The 21281-nt window shown below is 56.8% G+C and overlaps 1 protein-coding gene across 19 annotated transcripts; it reads right to left on the reverse strand.

Annotated features, from left to right (window-relative positions):
• Positions 1-548: 548 nt before the first annotated feature.
• On the reverse strand, positions 549-18412 carry ATP13A1 (ATPase 13A1). Of its 19 annotated transcripts, none has more exons than XR_012428621.1 (26): positions 17988-18412; positions 14653-14742; positions 14360-14550; positions 12100-12172; positions 11754-11909; positions 11605-11674; positions 11418-11524; positions 10813-10942; positions 10637-10692; positions 10286-10412; positions 10074-10211; positions 9879-9999; positions 9306-9463; positions 8731-8836; positions 8547-8657; positions 7359-7484; positions 6450-6558; positions 4513-4712; positions 4340-4436; positions 2921-3081; positions 2736-2850; positions 2451-2647; positions 1550-1692; positions 1225-1336; positions 998-1141; positions 549-883 (listed from the first exon to the last, which is right to left on the reverse strand). XR_012428621.1 is itself a non-coding variant. In XM_005588560.5 (26 exons), the coding sequence occupies exons 1-26, from the start codon at positions 18396-18398 to the stop codon at positions 773-775; spliced, it is 3630 nt and encodes a 1209-aa protein (XP_005588617.2). In that variant the 5' UTR covers positions 18399-18412; the 3' UTR covers positions 549-772. The 19 variants fall into 19 exon arrangements, 8 of the variants coding, with proteins under 8 accessions (XP_005588617.2, XP_045236239.1, XP_005588616.2 ...); XR_012428623.1 differs by having other exon boundaries at positions 1550-1804; XR_012428622.1 differs by having other exon boundaries at positions 4340-4455.
• Between the last annotated feature and the right edge of the window lie 2869 nt (positions 18413-21281).

The following is a 21281-nucleotide window of genomic DNA, read 5'->3' on the forward strand; positions in this document are numbered from 1 at the left end:
ATTCTCTGACTGGCTCCGCGCTGCCTACTCTGCAATTCTTGAGTTGTGATGAGTGAGTCCATTGAAAGGAACAACACTATCAACCTAAGAGCCAAGCCAGGTTTCCAGGTCACATCCTGGCTGATGCTCAGCCAGCGCTCCGACTGTGACAGGAGATGGTAGAGCAGCGCACGACCCCAAAGAGCGTGACAGAGTCAGGACTTGTAATGATGCACATCATATTCCTCAAGTCTCAGACACCACCCGAGAGGAAGGCATGCTGTTATGTATCGCGGGAAAAAAAAAATAACCACACATCCTAAGGCTTCTCTCAGCACCTGAGGTTGTTAAAATGTGAAACAGACCACAGAAATGTGGGGGTTCTTGTTAAACTAGAAAATATGCACTGAATTCTCTGGGCAGGGACTAGTCCATGTTCAAGTGCTGAAAGTGCTTGAGGGATTCACCAACAACATCACAAGGCCTGTGGGGAGGGTGACCTTCCTCAGTGACCCTCTGTCCCCGAGCCCCCAGCAAACAGTGTGGCACAGACGAAGTGGAGGCAGGGCTTTTTAAAATCTCAGATGCTGCTTTATTTACCAAAGGTGCTGGCTCGGGGCTGGTTCTGCTGGCCAAGCCAGCCGATGGCTCTGGGGGTCCCAGCTCAGTCTTCCAAGGGCAAGACTGTACAGCCTTGCTGTGGGGGGTTGGGGGCAGGGTTCCCTCCCGGGGCCCTGGTGGGGTTCCCGCCCAGCGGCAGCCAGGGTGGGCAGTGGGTACCAGCACTGCCGTTTCAGGAAGGCACTTTCAGCTTCGGGGTCCCCAGGAAGAACTGCAGGACACGGTCGGCCAGGAGCGCCAGGCAGAAGTCCAGGAGCAGGACCTGGGCGATGACCAGCTTGAACTGTCGGGGCAGGGAGGGATGGTGAACTGGAGACCTGAAGCCCAGCCCAGGGTCACTGCCACAGGAGGGACCCATCAAGCTGAGCCCCAGGGTCACCTCCACAGGGCCACTGACCTCCACAGGGATGTCCACGAGGCCAAACTGGCTGTTGAAGTCGGGTGAGGAGCCGAGGAGCAGGCCGACGATGGCCAGGAGTGAAACTGCCAGACTCCACACCAGGGGCTTGTTCTCCGGCAGGCTCTCCATGAAGGGCGGGCCCTGTGGGGATGAGGGACAGATGGCTTCATGGGGTGGGGCTGGGTGGGCACACAGGGAGTGTTTGGGTGGGGCCCAGGCCTTACTTTGTAGTTGATGGCGAAGGTGGCCATCTGCATGGCCATGGCCATGATGTAGACAGTGCTGTTGACCAGGCTCGGCTCAAACTCCTTGTACAAGTCCACGAACTGCTCCTGCCTACAAGGATACACGGGAGTCAGGGCCCCCTCTCCTGCTCCGGCTCACACACCCTCTGTGGCTTCCTGCTACTCAGAGCTAGTGACCTGCCTGGCCTAGTGCCCCTCCCTGGACTCCCTGGACAACCCCCAGGCTCTCCTGCTGATGTCCGTAGAGTCATCCTCCTGCTACTCTCAGATGCAGGGACATCACCTCCTCCAAGGCAGCACTTACTTCTCGGGGCTCCGGGCCTGGGCCTCACGGTACAGGTAGACGAGGCTCAGGAAGTGCACAAAGAACTGGAGCATGACGGTGAGGATGGTGTACAGGTTGAAGATGTTAGGCAGGGGCCGTTCTCGGGAGAGGGTCTTGAGGGGCTGCAGCAGCAAGGCAGGTGGGGGAGTCAGGACCTGGCTCACTCAGGGCCACCCAGCCCACTCAGCAGGCAATAACCTCCCGGGAGAGCTTGTGTAGAGCCGCCACCAAATCCTGGGGGATTCCATGGGTCGGCACCAGTCCCCGGAGCCCTGCCTGCCTCTCACCCGAGCCCAGGGCTGCCTCCCTAGCCCTGGCTCCGCCATCCAGGCTCCCCGTGGCAGCCACAGGGGCCTGAGAATCATGAAGCAGATCCTGCCCTCCCTGGAGCCCACGGGACAGGCACAGTCCCGCCCAGCCAATCTCCTACCCCCTCCAGCCACCGGTGTCAGCTCATGCCTGTTTGGAGCCTATATGTCCAGTTCCCGGCGGCTGACCCCCCTGGTTCTTTACACCTCAGCCTGAGTGCCGGCGTCACACAGGCCTCCCCAGCTGTCCACCAGCCTGTCCTGTGTAGCCTGTGACCCGCTTTGTTTTTTTACCCTCTTGATGATTGTTCATTGCTGGTGGGGCTCTGTGGGGCCCACCCCTGGGACCCCTGCCTGTGGACAGGTGTGGGACCCCAAGCTGTGCCACCTGGAGGGGTCTGGGTGCCTCAGTCCGAACCTGCCCTGCTGGCATTTCCTGAGCCATCCGAGGTATAGCCCCCACCTCTGGGGCCCCGAGTCCTGTAACTTGGGGATGACAATTCCCGTGCCTATAACAGCCTGGCCCTGGCTGGCCCATGCATCCCTGGCCTTCCAGCACCTCTGGGGCCCACCTTGGAACGGGAGATGAAGAGGAAGCAGCCGGCCAGCAGCAGCCCCTGTAGAGTGGCCTGGAAGTCACTGAACTTGACCCCTTCCAGGTAGAGGACGCTCTGGCTGTAGGCCAGGATGAGGGCATTGAGCGCCAGGATCTTGAACATCTGTAGCGTGGTCACCAGCGTGCAGCGGCCCTGCTTGATCACATGGCAGACTGCAGGGTGGTAGGGAGGCAGGTGTGGGTGTGGGTATGGGTATCAAGGGGGGAACGAAGGGAGGGGGAGCGGGGGCAAGCAACTCACTGCACTGGATGGATGAGAGCTTGGAGGTGAAGGGTGCTGCGATGCTGGCATCCCCCAGTTTCACAATGGGCGTGCTCTCGTCCTCGAGGTCTCGCAGCACCTGGCTCAGGCGGTCCTGTAGGGTAGGCAGTAGTCTGTCAGCCCTGGCCAGGATGGGGTGCAGCGCCTCCCGTCTTGGGACTCACCCTCTGGGAGGTTGGCTGCTCCTCGGAGGGAGGGAGCCCCGACCGCTGCTTGGCTGTCCTGGAGGTCGCTCTGATGCCACTGTTGCTCAGGGTTGGGCTGTCCCGGGGCCGCCGTCGCCGCTCGACAACCCGCTCAGGGGCGTTGGCCAAGAGCGCCACACCTGGGGGCAGGAGGGCGTCAGACGCGGAAGAGCGGGCTCCACGGAGGAGCAGATTGGTGGCTTCAGAGCCACTGCTCCTGAAGCCCCCCCAGCTGGCTCCCATGAGGACAGTTCCCAGACTTCCCATTTCACCTGACACCCTAAGAAGACCTCAGAGAGCGCCCATGTTGCTTTCTACAAACTACTTTAAGAAAACAAACCACCAACAACAAACGCCCACAAAATATGCAATGAAAATACACACAACACTAGATGGCGCATCACCTGAGGTCAGGAGTCCAAGACCAGCCTGGCCAACATGGTGAAATCCCGTCTCTACTAAAAATACAAAAGTTAGATGGGCATGGTGGCTGGCGCCTGTAATCCTAGCTACTTGGGAGGCTGAGGCAGGAGAACTGCTTGAACCTGGGAAGTAGAGGTTGCAGTGAGCTGAGACTGTACTATTATACTCCAGCCTGGGCAACAAGCAAGAAACTGTCTCCAAAAAAAAAAAAAAAAAAGGGTTGGGTGGGATGCAGTGGTTCACACCTGTAATTCTAGCGCTTTGGGAGGTCAAGGTGGGTGGATCACTTGAGGTCAGGAGTTGGAGACCAACCTGACCGACATGGTGAAACTCCATCTCTACTAAAAATACAAAAATTAACCGGGCATGGTGGCACGTGCCTGTAATCCCAGCTACTTGGGAGGCTGAGGCAAGAGAATTGCTTGCCTGAACCCGGGAGGTGGAGGTTGCAGTGAGCCGAGATCGTGCCATTGTACTCCAGCCTGGGTGACAGAGCAAGGCTCCGTCCAACAAAAAAAAAAGGACAGGGTCTTGCACTGTCACTTAGGTTAGAGTGGATCACACCACTGCCTTGAACTCCCAGACTCAAGTGATCCTCTCACCTCAGCCTCCCAAAGTACTGTGATTCCAGGCAGGAGCCACAGTACTCAGCCACGTGTGTGCTTTTGACAGACATCTGGGGCTATGAACCATCTTTACGGCTTCAGCTCTGGGTTTTCTGAGTCACTCTCCCAACTTGTCGCCTCTCTCCTGGCCTCTGGCCTCCACCCTGCTCTGTTCCTGGGATACTCAAATCCCTTCCTGCCCTCAAAGCCCCTGACCTTGCCACCCCCTCCCATCCCCTGCACTGCTTCCTCATAGGAATTAGCGCCCCCATGGCTGTCACCAAGGGCCGGGTCTGTTTTTCTAGCTCAGTGACAGGTCCTCAACACCTGGCCCACAAAGGAAGGAACCACCCAAGCCCACAGCACTCACCCACATCAGCGTGCTTCAGAGCGCCCACATCGTTGGTGCCATCCCCACACATGAGGGTCACGTAGCCCAGCTCCTTCAGGCTGGTGATGACAAACTCCTGTGTCGGCGGAAACAGGCTGAGCAGGGGCTGCGTGCCTACCTCTGTGCCCCGACCCCTAGGGCTGTGCACATACCTTCTGCTTGGGGGCCACGCGGGCGAACACCTGCACGTGGGGGATGAGGCGGAGCAGCTGCTGGGGGTCGGTGGCCTGCAGGTGGGCCAAGCCGTCGCCTGTGAGGCACAGTGCGTGCTCCAGGGCCAGTGCCCTTGGGGAGCCCCGGGCCAGGGGCAGCACGATGCTGCCGTCAATGGAGCGCCACTCGCACTGCCGGCCTGCGGGCAGCACCTAGGGTTAGGGCTGGGGGCTTGGCTTCCCTGGGCTCAGAAGCGCCCTCCCTCCACTCGGACCCCAGCACTAGCTAGTCTCTCTTCTCCGGAGCCCCCACCTCCCTAACCACGCAGGTGACCCCCAGCCCTGCTCTGGGCACTCCACAAAGAACGTCCCTCAGGTGTGCAGGGTGGAACTAAGAGCCTGGGGCCTGAGCTACTTGCCTGAGAGCATGGGACAGAGCCAGATTAGAACCCAGGCAGTCTGACCCCAGCTAAGCCATGCGCCCACCTCATGCAAGGCCCCCCAACCTGAAACACACAGAACGGGGCTATGGCGCTCTCCTTGGGAAACCCCACACCAGGCCCTCACCTATCCCTGTGCCCGTGGCCTCTCTGAAATCCTGTTTTCTTGGGGCTGGGCCCCCTCCCCACTCTGACAGGGCCCCCGAGTTCTCAACGTCCTCTTGCTCCACTTCCCCTTTCTTGACGGCTGGCCCTGGCTTGGATGCTGGGCGCTGCGATGGCCGAGGGCGGCCCACCAGCCCTCCCGGCACTGGCCTGCTCACCCTGGACCGTCTCACCCTGAAGGGCAGCACACCTCCACCGGGGGGGCTGGTGCTGCAGCTGTTGCTAGACCAGCTTCACTTTTCAATCAACAATCCTGCTCATCTGCTCCAGGCCACCTGCCCACAATTCCCAGGCCCTGGAAGACCCCGGTAGCTGGGGCTGGGGCAGGGGGAGGCCTGGGACCAACAGAACAGGAGGGCAGGGACCGAGTCCTCTGAGAGGTGGCCTGGAGGTTCTGGAAGCCGCTCTGGCCCAGCCCTGTGGCAACCCCGCGCCATGTGGTTCTCCTTAGGGCCCTCCGTCAACACTCATGCAGGCCCTGGACTGTGTGCGCCCAGGGGGCTTCACCTCTAGCCCTGGGGCAGGTATCTGGTAAGCCCCACACCTCTAGCTGGGAGGGGCTGGATCTGTATGTCTGCCTCTTCATCAGTCTGAATCCAGGGCATTGCTCAAAGAGGTCACCAGGGACAGGTTGGAGCCATGAGCTCTGGAGTCAGGCTGTCTGGGTTCCAATCCTTAGCCATGGGGACATCAAGTGACCTGGGCAAGTGGGTTCACTTCTGAGCTTCTGTCCCTTCTCTACAAAGCAGGGGCCCTGAGAGCTGACCCAGCCAGCTTCCTCCTCTGTGGCGTGGGGAAGGCAAGCCACCCCGTGTGGTGCAGGGTGGGGTGGAGGGACCAATGCAGTAACACGCACAGAGTGCTCTGCCTGGGGTCTGGTGAGGCTGAACACTGAGCAAACTGTGCCATCAACTGCGGCTGAGGATGCCAGCAGTCCCTGTGCTTGGGAAGGGAGCGCTCGGTACATGGGCAGCTTGCTGGGCCAAAAAGGGTGTGAGATGAGGATGATGCTGAGGATAGGGAGTAAGCGTAGTAGGAGCAGTATCTGCCCATGAGTGCACAGGAAACCTGAGCTGGCAGTCAGACTGTCGCCTCATTATGGTAAATAAACACCTACACTCCACACTTCTCGGGACCTGTGACCCAGTGAACACTCGCATGCTGTCCGAGGTGCCCAGTGGGCCAGGGCTGTGATTAGTGGTGCCACCGTGGTGCCAGGCATTTGAAGACACTGTGCTGCTGAGGCCTGGCACACAGGTGGGCTGTTGCGATGGGCGCTGTTCTTGGACTCAGGGTCCCCCTTCCCCACTGTGGGCCAGGCTAGGGCCTCACCTTTCTCAGAGGGAGGCTGCAGGATCAGCGTGTGATCCTTTTCAATGAAGTGCAGCTCCTGGGCCACATGGCATGCAGTGAGCGGGTTGTCTCCTGTGATCATGACCACCTTGGGGAGAGAGGGGCAGAAGCTCAGCAGGGCAGCCTAGGGCCAAGCTCTAGGCCAGAGACAAGGCTGCCAAGTCTCCTTCTAAGGCAGGCCACAGTGAGAGATCCTGGGCCTCTAACTGAGACCCTGAATGGGCTTCCAAGGGCCACAATCCACCCCCACCCTGGTCATTTTACACAAATGACACGTGTATGTGTCCTTCTGAAGACACCCTTAGCTTGGATTTGCAATACAAATGAACAACCTGCCCTTGAGGTGGGCCCTCTTTGCTTGGTAGCTGCCTATGGGGGTAATATTTCAATGAACAGGAGGATGGGACCATGACCTCTGGGCCTGGTGGGGACTAACCACATCACCCATCTGACCCAGAGTCATCATCCTTTGAGACAGCTCACTCGCCCCTTGTCTTTTAGCAAAAGACACCCTAAGTCCCAAAATAGAAAACACAAGCCACCAGAAGCCACCAGGACAGGCAGACACTGCCCCCTACCCCTCAACTCCCCAGCCTCAGCTGCCTTCTCTCCAGGATGGCGGTGGATCAGGGAAGTGGAGAGAAGTGCCCCCAGCTTTCCATGATGTGGGGGATGAGGGGAGTGGTCTGTGGAGGTAAGAGGAGCCAGCATAGGCGGGTCCCAGAGTGTCCTTGGGCCAGGAGCAACGTTAGCACCTGAGCTATCATCTTGCTCAGCCAAAATGTGCAGCCTGTGAGACCTGGGTGCCCACCCCCACCATGAAGCTGTAATTGTCATCTCCTCGCCTCTATTTCCCATGCAGAGGGTGGAGCCAACCCGTCCCCATACCCGGTGGGACGCATTCTGGATCTCCCGGATCACGGCCTTGGAGTCAGCCTTGAGCGGGCAGGAAACCACGATGAAGCCGACGAACTTGAGGCTGCACTCCAGGGCCTCCCGCTTGACTTCCCGGGCCTGTGGACAGACGGGGTACCCTCACCATCTGTCCCTCCCTCTACCCACAGTCTGCATTTCCTGAGCTCTGACCATGCGCTAGGAACCAGGGGGATGATGGAAGGCCCTGTTCCCGTAGCGGGGACATGCGAGGGTTGGGAGGGGAGAAATGCCAGGAGGGTACCAGGCACGCTTGGGGGGTGGGATCTGGCAGTGACTGGGAAGTCTGGGTCCCCCGAATGTGGCTCTATGTCCTGGTTGTGGACATGGGCACGCCACAGAGTCCCTTGTGCCTCAGCTTCCAAGTCAATGAAGTAGGGACTCTCCCAATAATGTTGGAGTTTAGCCATGAACTCTTACTCCCCGGGGCTCCACCACATACCAGTGACTGGGCAGAGACCCCCTGGCCTTAGGGAGATCACACTGCACCAGGGGAGATGCATGATCAAGAAGGTCACAGAAATCAGAGTACTGAGTGCCACGAGAGAGGAGGTGGGAATGGAATCCAGAGGGGTGTGGAAAGGCCTCAGAAGTGCCCACTCTGAAGGCGATGACGACCTGGGCCACTGGGAAGGGGGCTCCAGGTGCAGGAACGGGGCAGAGCATGCAGGCTGTGAGCCATGGCCTGGGCTCTGCACACAGCACTGCAACCTAAGGCTAAATTCTGGAAGGATCTACAACTGTAGGATGCAAGCAGAACAAACAGGAGCCAGGAAGAAGCCACGCTGCAGATGTGCCGGTGGTGGAGGCACAGGGTGGGATGTGTGGAGGATGGATGGTGAGAGGACTGATGCCACCAAGCCCTGCCCAAGACCAGGGCAGAAGAGTAGAGCCAGGGACACACCAGGACTGGGGCAGGTGAGGCCTGCATGTGCTCTGCATGAGCCAGGACTGGGTGGTTCCCCACAGCAGGAGACAGACTGAGTGCCATTTGGGGTCTCCAAAGGTAGAAGCTAGAAGTGGGGCAAGGAGGACAAAATCGCGACCATTCAACTTGGCACTGTAGGGCACAGGAAGTGACTCAGGGAGGAGCTGACGGGCCAGGCACATGGTGAAGGCGGGTGGGGGAGCCTGGGCCCGTACCTGCTGGTGAGTGAGGTGTCCCAGCTCCTTGTACCCCAGCGCCAGGACGCGGGCTCCTTCCCGGGAGATCTCGGTGTGGATGTAGTGGTAGTCAGGCGGGCACTGGGAGAACTGCAGGGAACGCAGGGGGATGTCACGGGCTGCCCCGCGCCCCACCCCTTGCCCCAGGCTGAGGCCAGCTCACCATGGAGTGCAGGGTTTCGGGGGCCCCCTTCACGGCCGCGATGTAGCAGAGGTCAGTGGAGCCCAGCTTCTCATACGAGGCAAGCACGGACATTCGCTTCAGGGCACTGGCAAAATGAAAGCGCTGGTGAATTTTCAGCCCCTGAGTTTTAATACTTCGGGGGAATACTTTCTCATCTGGAAACAAATAAGTACGAGTCCTGAGGGGCTTTGCTCCAAAGAGGCAGCCAAGCCCCTATCTCTCCCCCCGGCCTTCCCCACCTCCCTCCTGCCACCCCCAGGGCCTGATCGGGGGCTGCGGGCTAGAGCAGGGGTTGGTCCAGAGCTGGGAGACCTGGGCTCGGAGGACCCTGGTACTGTGGCTTCCGCCAGGACAGGGCAGATTACAACCCAGAGGAACACCCAAGGATGTGGCTTGTCCTGGGTCTAAGGTGAACCTCTGGCCATCCACCTCGGGGAGCATCAGAACTGTAGGTCTGTCTGTCCCCAAGATCCTCTGAAGGGTGCAGCCCACCTGCCTAGGGCTGTGAGAGCCAGTGGCTCCCCCTTGCTGGGCCTGAGGCCCCAGCCCCTCACCTTTGGTCAGCGTCCAGTCCACGGCCGTCAGCATGGCCTTCTCTAGGGGATCACCCACGAGGGTGCCGTCGTCCAGCTGCATGAGCGAGTGGCACGAGGCCAGGGCCCGGTGTGTTTCTACAGGGATGTTGGACACAGGAGTCACCTCCTTCCCGTCTCTGCAAGGACAGGGAACAGCTGGTTACAGGGTGCAGGCGGGTAGGGCGAAGCTACATCTCCATCAGCAGAAGAACCCATTGACATTCATTCTGTGCCAGTCACTGGGGGCCTTGGGCGCCAACTGTGTCTTTGAGACCCGCACCTGCTTCACAGATGCCCCCAGAAGCCAGGCATCGTGCATGCGGGTACTGCGGTCGCATGGCTGGCGTGGGATGTTCCAGGCCTGAGCTAAGCCCCCATGCCGCTGCCACGGCTCACGCCCAGGACTTTGTGGGGAGCCCCTGGAAATGAACCTCTGAGGCAGGGCCTCTGACGGGCCCTCACTGCAACAGCTTGGGGTGGATGGGCCACCTGTCTCTCGACTTCCCAGAAACCCCATCTGGGTGACCTTTGGCCCAGGCCCCCGACACTCACCTCAGCCCGGCAACACCGCGCACCACCAGGCTGTCACTGGTCAAGGTCCCCGTCTTGTCAAAGCAGCACACCTCGACCTTGCCAGCAAAGGGGATCCGGAAGGGCTCTGTGCAGTACATGTCTAGGGGTGGGAGTGAGGTCAGGGGTCCTGCTTGGCCCCAGCCCACTCGGCCCCACCCCATTTGACACACTCACAGAGCTTGGCCAAGGCGATGAGGGAGGTGTTCACGGCCAGGGACAGCTCGATGGGCAGCTCAGGAGGCACAACCGAGGTGAGGATCAGGGTGCACTCCAGAAACAGCTTGTAGCGGTTCCGGCTGGGGTCCTTGGTACCTGTGGAGACAGGGCCTGCCAGCCTGGGGCCTCAGAGGGCGGGAATAGGGGACCGCAGAGGCCGTGGCGCTTACCTTCAATCCATACGTAGGCGGCTGCAGCAATGGCAAACACCAGGAGGAAGAGGATGAAGATGAAGGTCTCCAGGTTGTTCGCAGTCACCCTCTTGACCCCGAAGAGGATGGTGCGCAGCAGTTTGCCCTGGAGGGATGGAGGGACAGTCTTTCTGCTGTCTGGGCTCCCTCCAGCACCTCAGGCTGGGGAGAGGGGGGCCTGGTCTCGGGGTGGCCTCTGTACCCTGGCCCAGGTCCAGGGCTGTGCTGCCAGAGTCAGCCCATGGGGTAGATATTCTGAGGTCTGAAAGGGTTGATGCCTTGGCTGTCCAACTGCCCTGGGGTCCACCCTCCCCAGACCTGGCCCTGCACCTGGGATGTGTTGAATCCGGTTCGCAAGACGTAAGCCACACACCCGTTGTCTACCGCTGGGGAGAGAAGCAGAGTCACTGTCATGCCTGTCTCCTCGTCCTGACTCTCTCATGATCAAGCAAACGGGCAAAGTGGGTGGGAGCCCAGATACCCCTAGATGCTCGTGAGGCACCTACGCTTCAGGCCCGTGGTGGCTTTCTGTGGGGGAATGTGCTGCACCACCTTGGTGCCCCCGAAGATGACATGTAGCCGGGAGTCGGCCTGGAGGTCCAGCACCCTGTCTGGGCTGAGGTCTTCGATGGGTTCCTGGGGAGGGAGATCATGAACCTGGATGACCAGGCCCACCTTGGTTCCTTTTCCATCTGAGTTCCTGGACAGCTGGACCTTGAGGCTGGAATGAGCCAGGGGGCTCCCCACCCAACCAGCACATTCCACCCAGCTCCCGGGTCCTCACCCTCACCCCATCCTGTCTTTCCCCACTGCACTCACAGTACCCGTTCCCTGGGGCCTGCACCTAGCCTCGTCCGGGACTCACCCGCTCCAGGCTGCTCCCAGCCCACCTTGGTCTGACATCCCAGGGCACCAATGTACCCTGGATGCCCTTGGCTCTCTCACCTCCTTCCTCGCCCCCACCACGCAGCTCCCCAGTACACAGAGCTCATCCATGCTCACCCTGCCTCCTCCGCCTGTGCCTGGGGGGATCCCTGCCACCCCCTGGGCCTCCACCTCCTGGCCTGTTTCCTCCTGAGTAGTTTGAGGATACCCATCCCCCACTAAGCACCTTCATCTGTGGCACGGACTCCCCCGTGAGCATGGCCTCGTCCACGATGCAGCGGCCTCGCAGCAGAAGCACGTCACACGGCACCAGGTTCTCCTGTGGGGAGCGGCCTGCAGGGCAGAGGTAGGAGGGTTGGCCAGAGGCCCTGAGGCTGGGGGTCCCACTGGGACTGAGCAGAACCCGGCCTCACCGATGGAGACGATGTCCCCTGGTACGATCTCATCACTGGCAATGGGCCTCCACTTGCGGCTCCGGTAGACCTGGGTGGGACACGCGTGTGTCAGCACAGAAGCCGCATCTGTGCCACGCCCCCTACCTGGGTCTCCCCAGCAGCTGCACCTGGATCATGTGGGGCTTGTTGCCCATCTTCCGGATCTCCGACATGTTCCGCATCTGCTGCTGCACCAGCGAGGCCTCGAACGCCACCAGCATGGATAGCGTGAAAACGCTGTAGTACCAGTACTCATCCAGGCACCAGAGCCCCACACAGAACACCTGTGGGACGCCAGCCCGTCTGTTCTTGCTCTACCTGCCCTGTTCCCATGAGCCCCTTCTTTCTGCCCACCGGCTCTGACATGTGAGGATGGGGAGAAGCTTCCAGGTTTGGAAGTGGTGGGCAGGCTTGCTCCGGCTAGGAAAGCCCCAAGGGAGGAAATGGGGAGATGGGCCAGAGCTGCTGCCTTACCTGAAATACAAAGAAGGGGGCTGTGGCTCTCTCCTTGAAAAGCTCCGAGAAGTCAGGCACCACCATCTCAGCCCTGCAAGAGACCAGGCCCCATCCTGTTCCCAGGGCAAGGCCTCTGGGGTGTGGAGCCTCCACCCTGACCCCTCCAACCTGAGCATGGCAGGCCCCTCTCAAGAAACCAAGAGCCACATGTGGGTGTCAGGAGCCCTGGCGAGCTTCCAGATGGGAGGATCCATTTGACTGTGGCTCTCCCTCATCCTGGCTGCGCCTGGGGTAGACACGCTGCCCGCCCACAGCCCTCGGCTCTGCATAAACCAGATGAAGCTCCTGAATCTGCAATATGCTCTTCCCGGCAGCCTGGGGCTGGTGTCAGACGAGAGCCCATCATCTGGTCGAATGACGCAGCAAGTAGAGAAGGAACCTCTGATTGAAGGATGGAGGCCCTGAAGCTACAGACAGCAGAAGACACTGAGACCCAGCCCCACCAAAGCTGAGATTTTCTACGATTCCTGAATTAAAGCCCCAGAATGGGTCAAGTAGGGTGGTTCATGCCTGTAATCCCAGCACTTTGGGAGGCTGAGGCAGGAGGAGTGCTTGAGCCCAGGAGTTGGAGACTAGCCTGGGCAACACCATGAGACCTTCTCTTTACAAAAATTTAAAAATTAGCTGGGGGTGGTGGTGCGTGCCTGTGGTCCCAGCTGTTTGGGAGGCTGAGGCAGGACGAATGCTTGAGCCCAGGAGTTCAAGGCTGCAGTGAGCCATGATCACACCACTGCACTCCAGCCTGGGTAACAGAGTTAGACCCTGTCTCCAAAAAAAAAAAAACCACAAAACAAACAAAAACAAAACGCTCAAGAATGCAACAACTCGGGCCTAAGGGTGTGTTCTGCAGCACTCTGTGCTAGGGCCCAATCTGATCAGGGCGCCAGTCATGTCAACGAGGGTCATTCTCGCTCTGCCCTTTAACTGGATGGACGTCTTATGTATGGGATGTGAGAAGAGGAAACCAAAGAGCAACCCCGTTGCTATCAAACAATAAGCCCTTCCCTTGTATCTTGCTGGGTACCTTTGCGTGAGTAAGAAGAGCATGAAAGGGAACGTAGTTGCCACAGATCATTAATGTGACTGGCCAACCTTGGGGTAGGGGAAGTCGCTAAATGTTTCTTATAAATCCTTGTATTAGACTGATAGTTGTAGTCAACATATCTGTAATCTCTGAACAGTGATTAAGTCAGGAAAGAGCTCCCTAGGTGTTCTGTGGGTTTCCAGGTTGAGGACCATTGTCACAAGGCCATGATGGGGTCTGGAGCCCAGTTCTCAGCTCCCAGCTACGTGTCAGCATTTGCAGTTTTGGTGAAGATGAAGGGATAGGGTGTGCACCACACATTGGCCATTGTATTCAGTACAAAAGACCAGACCTGGTCACTGTCTTCATCACCATTCCTGAAGCGCTGAGATGCGCAGACACGAAACAGTGAGGATTAAAATGTTCAGGTTGGGTGCAGTGACTCACGCCTGTAATCCCAGCACTTTGGGAGGCTGACTTAAGAGGATCGCTTGAGGCCAGGAGTTTGAGACAAGCCTGGGCAACATGGCGAGACCCCATCTCTACAGAAATAAACAAACATTTTTAAAGAATTTAAAATGAAGCAGTTGCTGAGGAGGGGCCACAGGCCAGACTCCTGTGGAGAACCTTATACTCAGGGTCTCACACCTCAGAGCACGGGCTTCCAGCTGCAGGCCCTCTGGGGTTCCGGCCAACAGGCAAGTTCAGGGGAGACTGGACTTAGAGCATGTTGCTCAAACGGCGTCACATTCACCTGGGATGTTTGGCTAAAAGGGCAGATTTGGCCAGGTGCAGTGGCTCACGCCTGTAATCCCAGCACTTTGGGAGGCCACCATGGGAGGATCACCTGAGGTCAGGAGTTCGAGACCAGCCTGGCCAACATGGTGAAACCCCTGTCCCTACTAAAAATACAAAAATTAGCCAGGGGTGGTGGTGGGGGGCCTGTATTCCCAGCTACTTGGCAGGCTGAAGCAGGAGAATTGCTTGAACTAGGAAGGCGGAGGTTGCGGTGAGCTGAGATTGCGTCACTGCACTCCAGCCTAGGTGACAGAGCGAGACTCAGTCTCAAAAAAATATATAATAATAATAAATAAATAAAAGGGCAGATGCCTCTGTCCCGTTTCCTAGGCACCCTGAATCAGGAGAGGAGCAGGACAGAAAGGCAAAGGTGCTACAAGCAAATCAAGGACTCACTTGTTGCTCCCAAATTTCTTCTCAGCTGCTCGGATCTCTGAGTCTTCCTGGAAGCCTCTGTTGCTCTGATAGTATGAGAAGGCGTTTCCCACAGGAAAGGCCACGGGGACAAACTGCTTCTTCTCCAGGGCATCGTAGGAATACTTGATCTTCTGGAATTCGAAGGACAGCACCTCGAGCCCGTCTTCGCCCTGTGGCAGAAGATGTGTTCGCCACAGAGGCCCCTGACCTTGGGGTGTCAGCGCCTGAGAATCCCACTCAAGCCCCTCCTCCAGGAGCCCAGCAGTCCCTACCTCATTGCGGTGCAGGGCCACAAGCTCTGTGGAGCCATTGTTGGGGGTTGGCACCACCTTCACGAACGTCGCTTTGCTGGGGTCATACTCCTGACAGAGACAAAGAAAGCACTGCGGCTTAGCTCTTCTCAACCTACAGTTCCAAGACCTCCCCTGGGGAGGTTTTGGATGCAGCAGCTCTATTTTTCTATATTCTGAAACATGCCACTGGGCTCTGGTGCTGCCTCTGTCACTCCTTCGTCTATCATCAGGACAAAGGAGACCACCTTGCTGTGCCTCTGGTGCCATACTTAAAGCTGAGAGCCCAAGGCTGTACGCGGTGACTCACACCTGTAATCCCAGCACTTTGGGAGGCCAAGGTGGGCGGATCACTTGAGGTCAGGAGTTCGAGATCACCCTGGCCAAAGTGGCGAAACCCTGTCTCAACTAAAAATACAAAAATGAGACGGACATGGTGGTGCACACCTATAATCTCAGCTACTTGAACCTGGGAGGCGGAGGTTGCAGTGAACCAAGATTGCATCACTACACTCCAGGCTGGGTGATAGAGTGAGACCCCATCTCAATTAAAAAAAAAAAAAAAAAACAGCCAGGCACAGTGGCTCATGCCTGTAATCCCAGCACTTCGGGAGGCCAAGGCAGGCAGATCACGACGTCAGGAGATTGAGACCATCATGGCTAACACGGTGAAACTCCATCTCTACTAAAAATACAAAAAATTAGCCGGGTGTGGTGGCAGGTGCCTGCAGTCCCAGCTACTTGGCAGGTTGAGGCAGGAGAATGGCGTGAACCTGGGAGGCAGAGCTTGCAGTAAGCCAAGATCGTGCCACCACACTCCAGCCTGGGTGACAGAGCGAAACTCCGTCTCAAAATAAAAAGGTCGGGCGCAGTGGCTCACGCCTGTAATCCCAGCACTTCGGGAGGCCGAGGCAGTGGGGCGGGGGTGGGGGCAAATCACGAGGTCAGGAGTTCGAGACCAGCCTGGCCAATATGGTGAAACCCCGTCTCTACTAAAAATACAAAAAAAAAAAAAAAAAAGTTGGGCATGGTGGCAGTCACCTCTAGTCTCAGCTACTTGGGAGGCTGAGGCAGAAGAATCACTTGAACCCGGGAGGCGGAGGTTGCAGTAAGCCGAGGTTGTGCCACTGCACTCCAGCCTGGGCTACAAAGCCAGACTCCGTCTCACAAACAAACAAAAACCTCCAAAAAACAAAACAAAAACAAAAACAACAAAAACAAAAAAGCTGGGAAGCTGGGTGCACAGACAGCACCGAATGTCCAGGACTCTGCTCTGCTGATGGTGACATGAACTCAAATAGGAAGAAGGCTGCTGGGCACCCACCCAGTATGCCCTCAATTCACATGAGCCAAGCCCCCGCCCCCATCACAGGCCCCCTGGCCTTCTGCTCAGCTCTGCCTCTTCCACCAACCCTGCTCACTACACTCCACAGCTCCACATGCACATGGGGCTCCACCTCGCTTCAGCCTCAGCAAAGGGCCTTCGCACGTGTTTTCTCCGCCCGGAATACACATTAACACAGCTCCTTTGCTGCCTCAGGCTTTTGCTGAAACATCACCTTCCCAGGAGCCCCTCCCTGGCTGCCCCATCTAAAGTTCCCGGCAATGTTCCATCCTGTCCTGATGTTAGATGTCATCTCTCTTTAGCATCAACTGCTGACTATGAGTTCTCCCTCCCAGTAACACCACAAAGGCAGGGGGATTTGTCTGTTTTGTTCACTGCTGTTTCCCCAGCACCAAGGACACAGAAATGTTGAATGGAGCTCGTTCAGTGCTCTCTGGATCCTGTGAACCGCATCCATCCCTCTGCGGCTCTGCTAGACGGAGCCGCATGGAGACCCGGGAGCACAATGACGACCCGCAGAAACAAAGCACCATCCCACGGGTGGTTCATGGGCCTCCAAACCAGGCAGCAAATAATAACAATCACATAACTACAAATGTGACGTCATGGAAGAAAGGTACAAGAGGGTATACGCCATGCTGGCCCCAGGGATGGCACTTTGCAGATATCATCTCCGTTCTCATGATGGCACCCAGAGGTAGGTGTTATGGTTCTCGGTTTACAGAACGGGGAAACTGAAACTCAGAAGGCAGAAGCGGCCCTTTCTGAGATCTGAATCAAACCCAGACCCGCCTCTCCTGGCTGATGGCTGATCAGCTCCTCCCACTTCTCCAGCCCTGGAGAGGAAGTTAAGAGCTAAGCTGTTTAGCTGCAGGTCAAAAGGCAGCTGAAGTTTGAGCGGTGCCACAGTCCCCTTAACCTCTATTTTGTCCCTCATTGGCATCTTTCACTGTACTACCTCAAAAGCCACCAAGTTGAGCTCCTCCCCTGGGATAAATCTCTTTGAAGGACAAAACAGGTTCAGTCTCTCAGGAGAGAAGAATGAGGATTCTACCCACATTCAGAGCCAGAGAGGGTAGGGGGCTTCTGTCTTTCTGTAGCCCTTGATGCTGTTCCCTTTTCCTCTTCTTGAGGCAAACACACTCCTGGGATCAGAGGGGAAGCGTCCTGATATACCTCAGTGTCCATGGCTGCAAACCTGCTGGTGTCACCTGAGGCAGGCCCAGAGAGATGGCACAGTCACTGCTTCAGGCCCAGGGCAGCTCACATTCACCAACTCCTCCGACGACACTTGGTCATTCAGAACTATAGGTCAGGAGCGCGACCTTGCTTGCTGTTGTATCCTGAGCAGAACTATCACCACCCTCATTTTGCGAAAAGACATCGTGTTAGTGACTCGCTCATAAACACTTCTGCCTCTCTTCAACATTGTGATTAACTGCATTTCATGCTCCCTTCCATCACAGTATGGAAGACCACTGAGCACTGGACAGCAAGACTTGGTTCAGTCTACGAACAAATTAAGCTTCATAGATGGGGGAAACCTATCCGAGTGGTCTCGCCTTACACTTTGAAAACCAAGGTAAGAGACAAACGAGAAGGAAGATAGGCCCGTTTCCAAAACAACAAGAGTAGTCGCTAATATGGGAACTAGCATTAAGAAGTCCTACCTGACCTGGGCGACGTACGCTGGGCCCTGCGCTAAGCCTTTTACAAGTATTACATTATTGAATCTAAATGACCATACCAGGGAGGACTTCAGAGAAAGGAAATAACCCGCACCAGGGTTGCACAGCAAGTCAGCAGCGGGGTCATGATTAAGCCTGCGCCGAAGTGTAGAGGGTGTCCCTGGGGACCCAGGCCCAGCAGATGGGTGGCCCAGGTCGGGATGGTGACCGACAGGAAGGCCGCAGCTGGGACCTACGGCGAGGCCCGACCCTGCTGGGGGTCGGGCTCGCGCGTACACACTTACCGGGGTGCAGGTGAGCGCGCAATGCGCGTGCACAGACCAATGCCCCGAGAGGACAGTGAGCGCGTGCGCGAGGCAGATGGTGGCAAGCACGAGCAGCGCGGCTTCGGGGATCTGCACCCAACTGCTGCCCCAGCCCCAGCAGCCAGCGGCTGCGGCACCCAACCAGGCCGGATAGAGCAGCCCGGCGAATGGCAGCACCGTGAGGCGCCGCAGCAGCGCCAACCGCCGGTACGGCCACACGGCAGCGACCAGCTCGTCACCGTTCGCTATGAGCGCCGGCCCGGCGGCAAGGAGCGCGCGCGGCTGCGGCGCGGGCTTGGGCTGCCCGTCAGGCCGGGCCCCGCAAGGGCGGGCCGCGCAAGGCCGGACCCCGCAGGGCACCGCGTTGCCCACCGCCGCCGCTGCCGCCATCTTTCCTAGCGCCCGCGCTCACTTCCGGGCAGAGGAACGCCTCACTTCCGAAGTTTTACTTCCGGTAAGCCCTGAGCGCCGCCATGGCGGCCTGGACTAGGAAGAGCCGGGGCAACAAAGCAGGCGGGCCCCGGCAGGGACTACTGCGGATGCCGCCATGGCAGGCTGTGGCCGGAAGAAGAAGCACGGCGTCGCCATGACAGAGAGGGACTGAAAGACCTAACGCTGCCTGCCTCCGCTGCCACGCCGGACCGAGACCGGAAAAGAAAAGGCCGGCAAGGCGGGCTGGGCGCCACCATGACAGCCTGAATCAAAAAAAGCGAGCCCTCCTCCGTGGCTACACCAGCACCATCTGTCACGAGGGGCGGAGCCTGCACCCTGCAGAGGCGGGGTCGGGAGCTCCGGCGTTCCAGAGGCGGGGCCTGTTGCGAGGGCGGGGCTTGTGAGGGGCGGGGTCGGGGACCGCCCCGGAACACCACCACACCGGACCAGATAGGAATTATAAAAACTAGCCGATCGCGGTGGCTCACCCCTGTAATCCCAACACTTTGGGAGGCCGAAGCGGGCGGATTACTTGAGGTCAAGAGTTGAAGACCAGCCTGGCCAACATGATGAAACCACGTCTCTACTAAACATACAAAAATTAGCTGGGCGTGATGGCACATACGTGTAATCCCAGCTATTCAGGAGGATGAGGGAGGAGAACTGCTTGAATTCGGGAGACGGAGGTTGCAGTGAGCCAAGATTGCTCCACTGCACTCCAGCCTGGCCAACAGAACAAAACTGTCTCAAAAAAAATGAAACCACATCTCTACTAAAAATACAAAAATTAGCCGGGCGTGGTGGCACATGCCTGTAATCCTAGCTACTCGAGAGAATGAGGCAAGAGCATTGCTTGAGCCTGGGAGACGGAGGTTGCAGTGAGCCAAGATTGCTCAGCCTGGCCAACAGAGCAAGACTGTCTCCGAAAAAAAAAAAGAAAAATGAATTACAAAAAGTTACTACTTTAACATAAAAAATGAAAATTTGGTGTTTACTTGAAATTACATAGTTCTATATTATTAACTGTACTGTTGCATAAACGCAATTTGAACAAAACCACAATAGGACTACTTACCAGTACCAATTAGTAGGATTAAACAATTAGTATGTGTGACAAATAGTAACAATATTTTGTTTCTTTTTGTCCTCTGATACAGCAAATTTATTTAAACTTAAAATTTATTGGCTATTTAAATTTTGTAGTTTATATTGTTGCATATTCTTTTTTTAATTTTTTTTTTTTTTTTGAGATGGAGTCTCGCTCTGTCACCCGGGCTGGAGTGCAGTGGCCGGATCTCAGCTCACTACAAGCTCCGCCTCCCGGGTTTACGCCATTCTCCTGCCTCAGCCTCCCGAGTAGCTGGGACTACAGGCGCCCGCCAACTCACCCGGCTAGTTTTTTGTATTTTTTAGTAGAGACGGGGTTTCACTGTGTTAGCCAGGATGGTCTCGATCTCCTGACCTCGTGATCCACCCGTCTCGGCCTCCCAAAGTGCTGGGATTACAGGCTTGAGCCACCGCGCCCGGCCTTTTTAATTTTTTTGAGATGAAGTCTCACTCCGTGGCCCAGGCTGGAGTGCAGTGGCGCGATCTCGGCTCACTGCAAACTCCGCCTTCCCAGTTCAATCCATTATCCCATTTCAGCCTCCCAAGTAACTGGGATTACAGGCGCATGCCACTGCACCAGCTAATTTTTGTACTTTTTTTTTTTAGATGGAGTCTCACTCTCGCCCAGGCTGGAGTGCAGTGGCACCATCTCAGCTCACTGCTACCTAAGCCTCCCGGGTTCCAGCGATTCTCCTGCCTCAGGCTCCCAAGTAGTTGGCTACAGGCGTGGGCCACTACGCCCAGTTAATTTTTTGTATTTTCAGTAGAGACAGGGTTTCACTATGTTGGCCAGGTTGGTCTCGAACTCCTGACCTCGTGATCCACCCACCTCGGCCTCCCAAAGTGCTAGGATTACAGGCCTGAGCCAGCGTTCCCGGCCTAATGTTTTGTATTTTTAGTAGAGACTGGTTTCGCTATGTTGGCCAGGCTGGTCTTGAACTCCTGGCTTCTAATAATCTCACCGCCTCAGCCTCCCAAAGTGCTAGGATTACAGGTGTGAGCCACGGTGCCCGGTCCTTGTCTTTTGTTTTGTTTTCTTGGGACGGAGTCTCACTCTCGCCCAAGCTGGAGAATATGCCTGGCTGCATATTCTTAAGATACATGACTTTGTAAAAGGAGAAAGGAAATGTAATAGGACTTAATAATCAGATAGTATTGAATAAGATAATCTTCAGTAAAAATAGGAATGACATGTTTCTGTCCCATTATACAGTTCGGTATACTTACTTTTTCAGTTTTTTCTCCAGTATTAATTCTTTCCCATGCAAGGTCCAACCTTCTGCTCTTGGAGTCTGGGACTGGACCCCTTTCTGGTAGAAATACCTTTATAGAATGTTTACTCCAGGCCAGGCAAGGGTGGCTCACGCCTGTAATCCCAGCACTTTGGGAGGCCAAGGCAGGCGGATCACGAGGTCAGGAGATCGAGACCATCCTGGCTAACACGGTGAAACCCCGTCTCTACTAAAAATACAAAAAAATACAAAAAATAAAAATTAGCAGGGCACGGGGAAATGTGCCTGTAGTTCCAGCTACTCCTACTCGGGAGGCTGAGGCAAGAGAATCGCTTGAACCTGGGAAGCAGAGGTTGCAGTGAGCCGAGATCGTGCCACTGCACTCCAGCCTGGGCGACAGAGCCAGACTCCGTCTCAAAAAAAAAAAAAAAAAAAAAAAAAAAGTGGTTTACTCCAGTTTCTCCCTGCATTTAATAATTTTGTTCCCTTTAAGGCGTGTTTT

This window comes from Macaca fascicularis, chromosome 19 (genome assembly GCF_037993035.2).
Source record: "Macaca fascicularis isolate 582-1 chromosome 19, T2T-MFA8v1.1".
Lineage (NCBI taxonomy): Eukaryota > Metazoa > Chordata > Mammalia > Primates > Cercopithecidae > Macaca > Macaca fascicularis.

Excerpts from the sequence above, each read along its gene's own strand:
- ATP13A1 (XM_045380303.3), bottom strand. The coding sequence starts at position 18,398 with ATGGCGGCAGCGGCGGCGGTGGGCAACGCGGTGCCCTGCGGGGTCCGG. Across the intron at positions 6,559-7,358 it reads TCCAGAATGCGTCCCACCGG|GTGGTCATGATCACAGGAGA; the intron begins GTATGGGGACGG and ends TCTCTCCCCAAG. Across the intron at positions 1,693-2,450 it reads TCTTCATCTCCCGTTCCAAG|CCCCTCAAGACCCTCTCCCG; the intron begins GTGGGCCCCAGA and ends TTGCTGCTGCAG.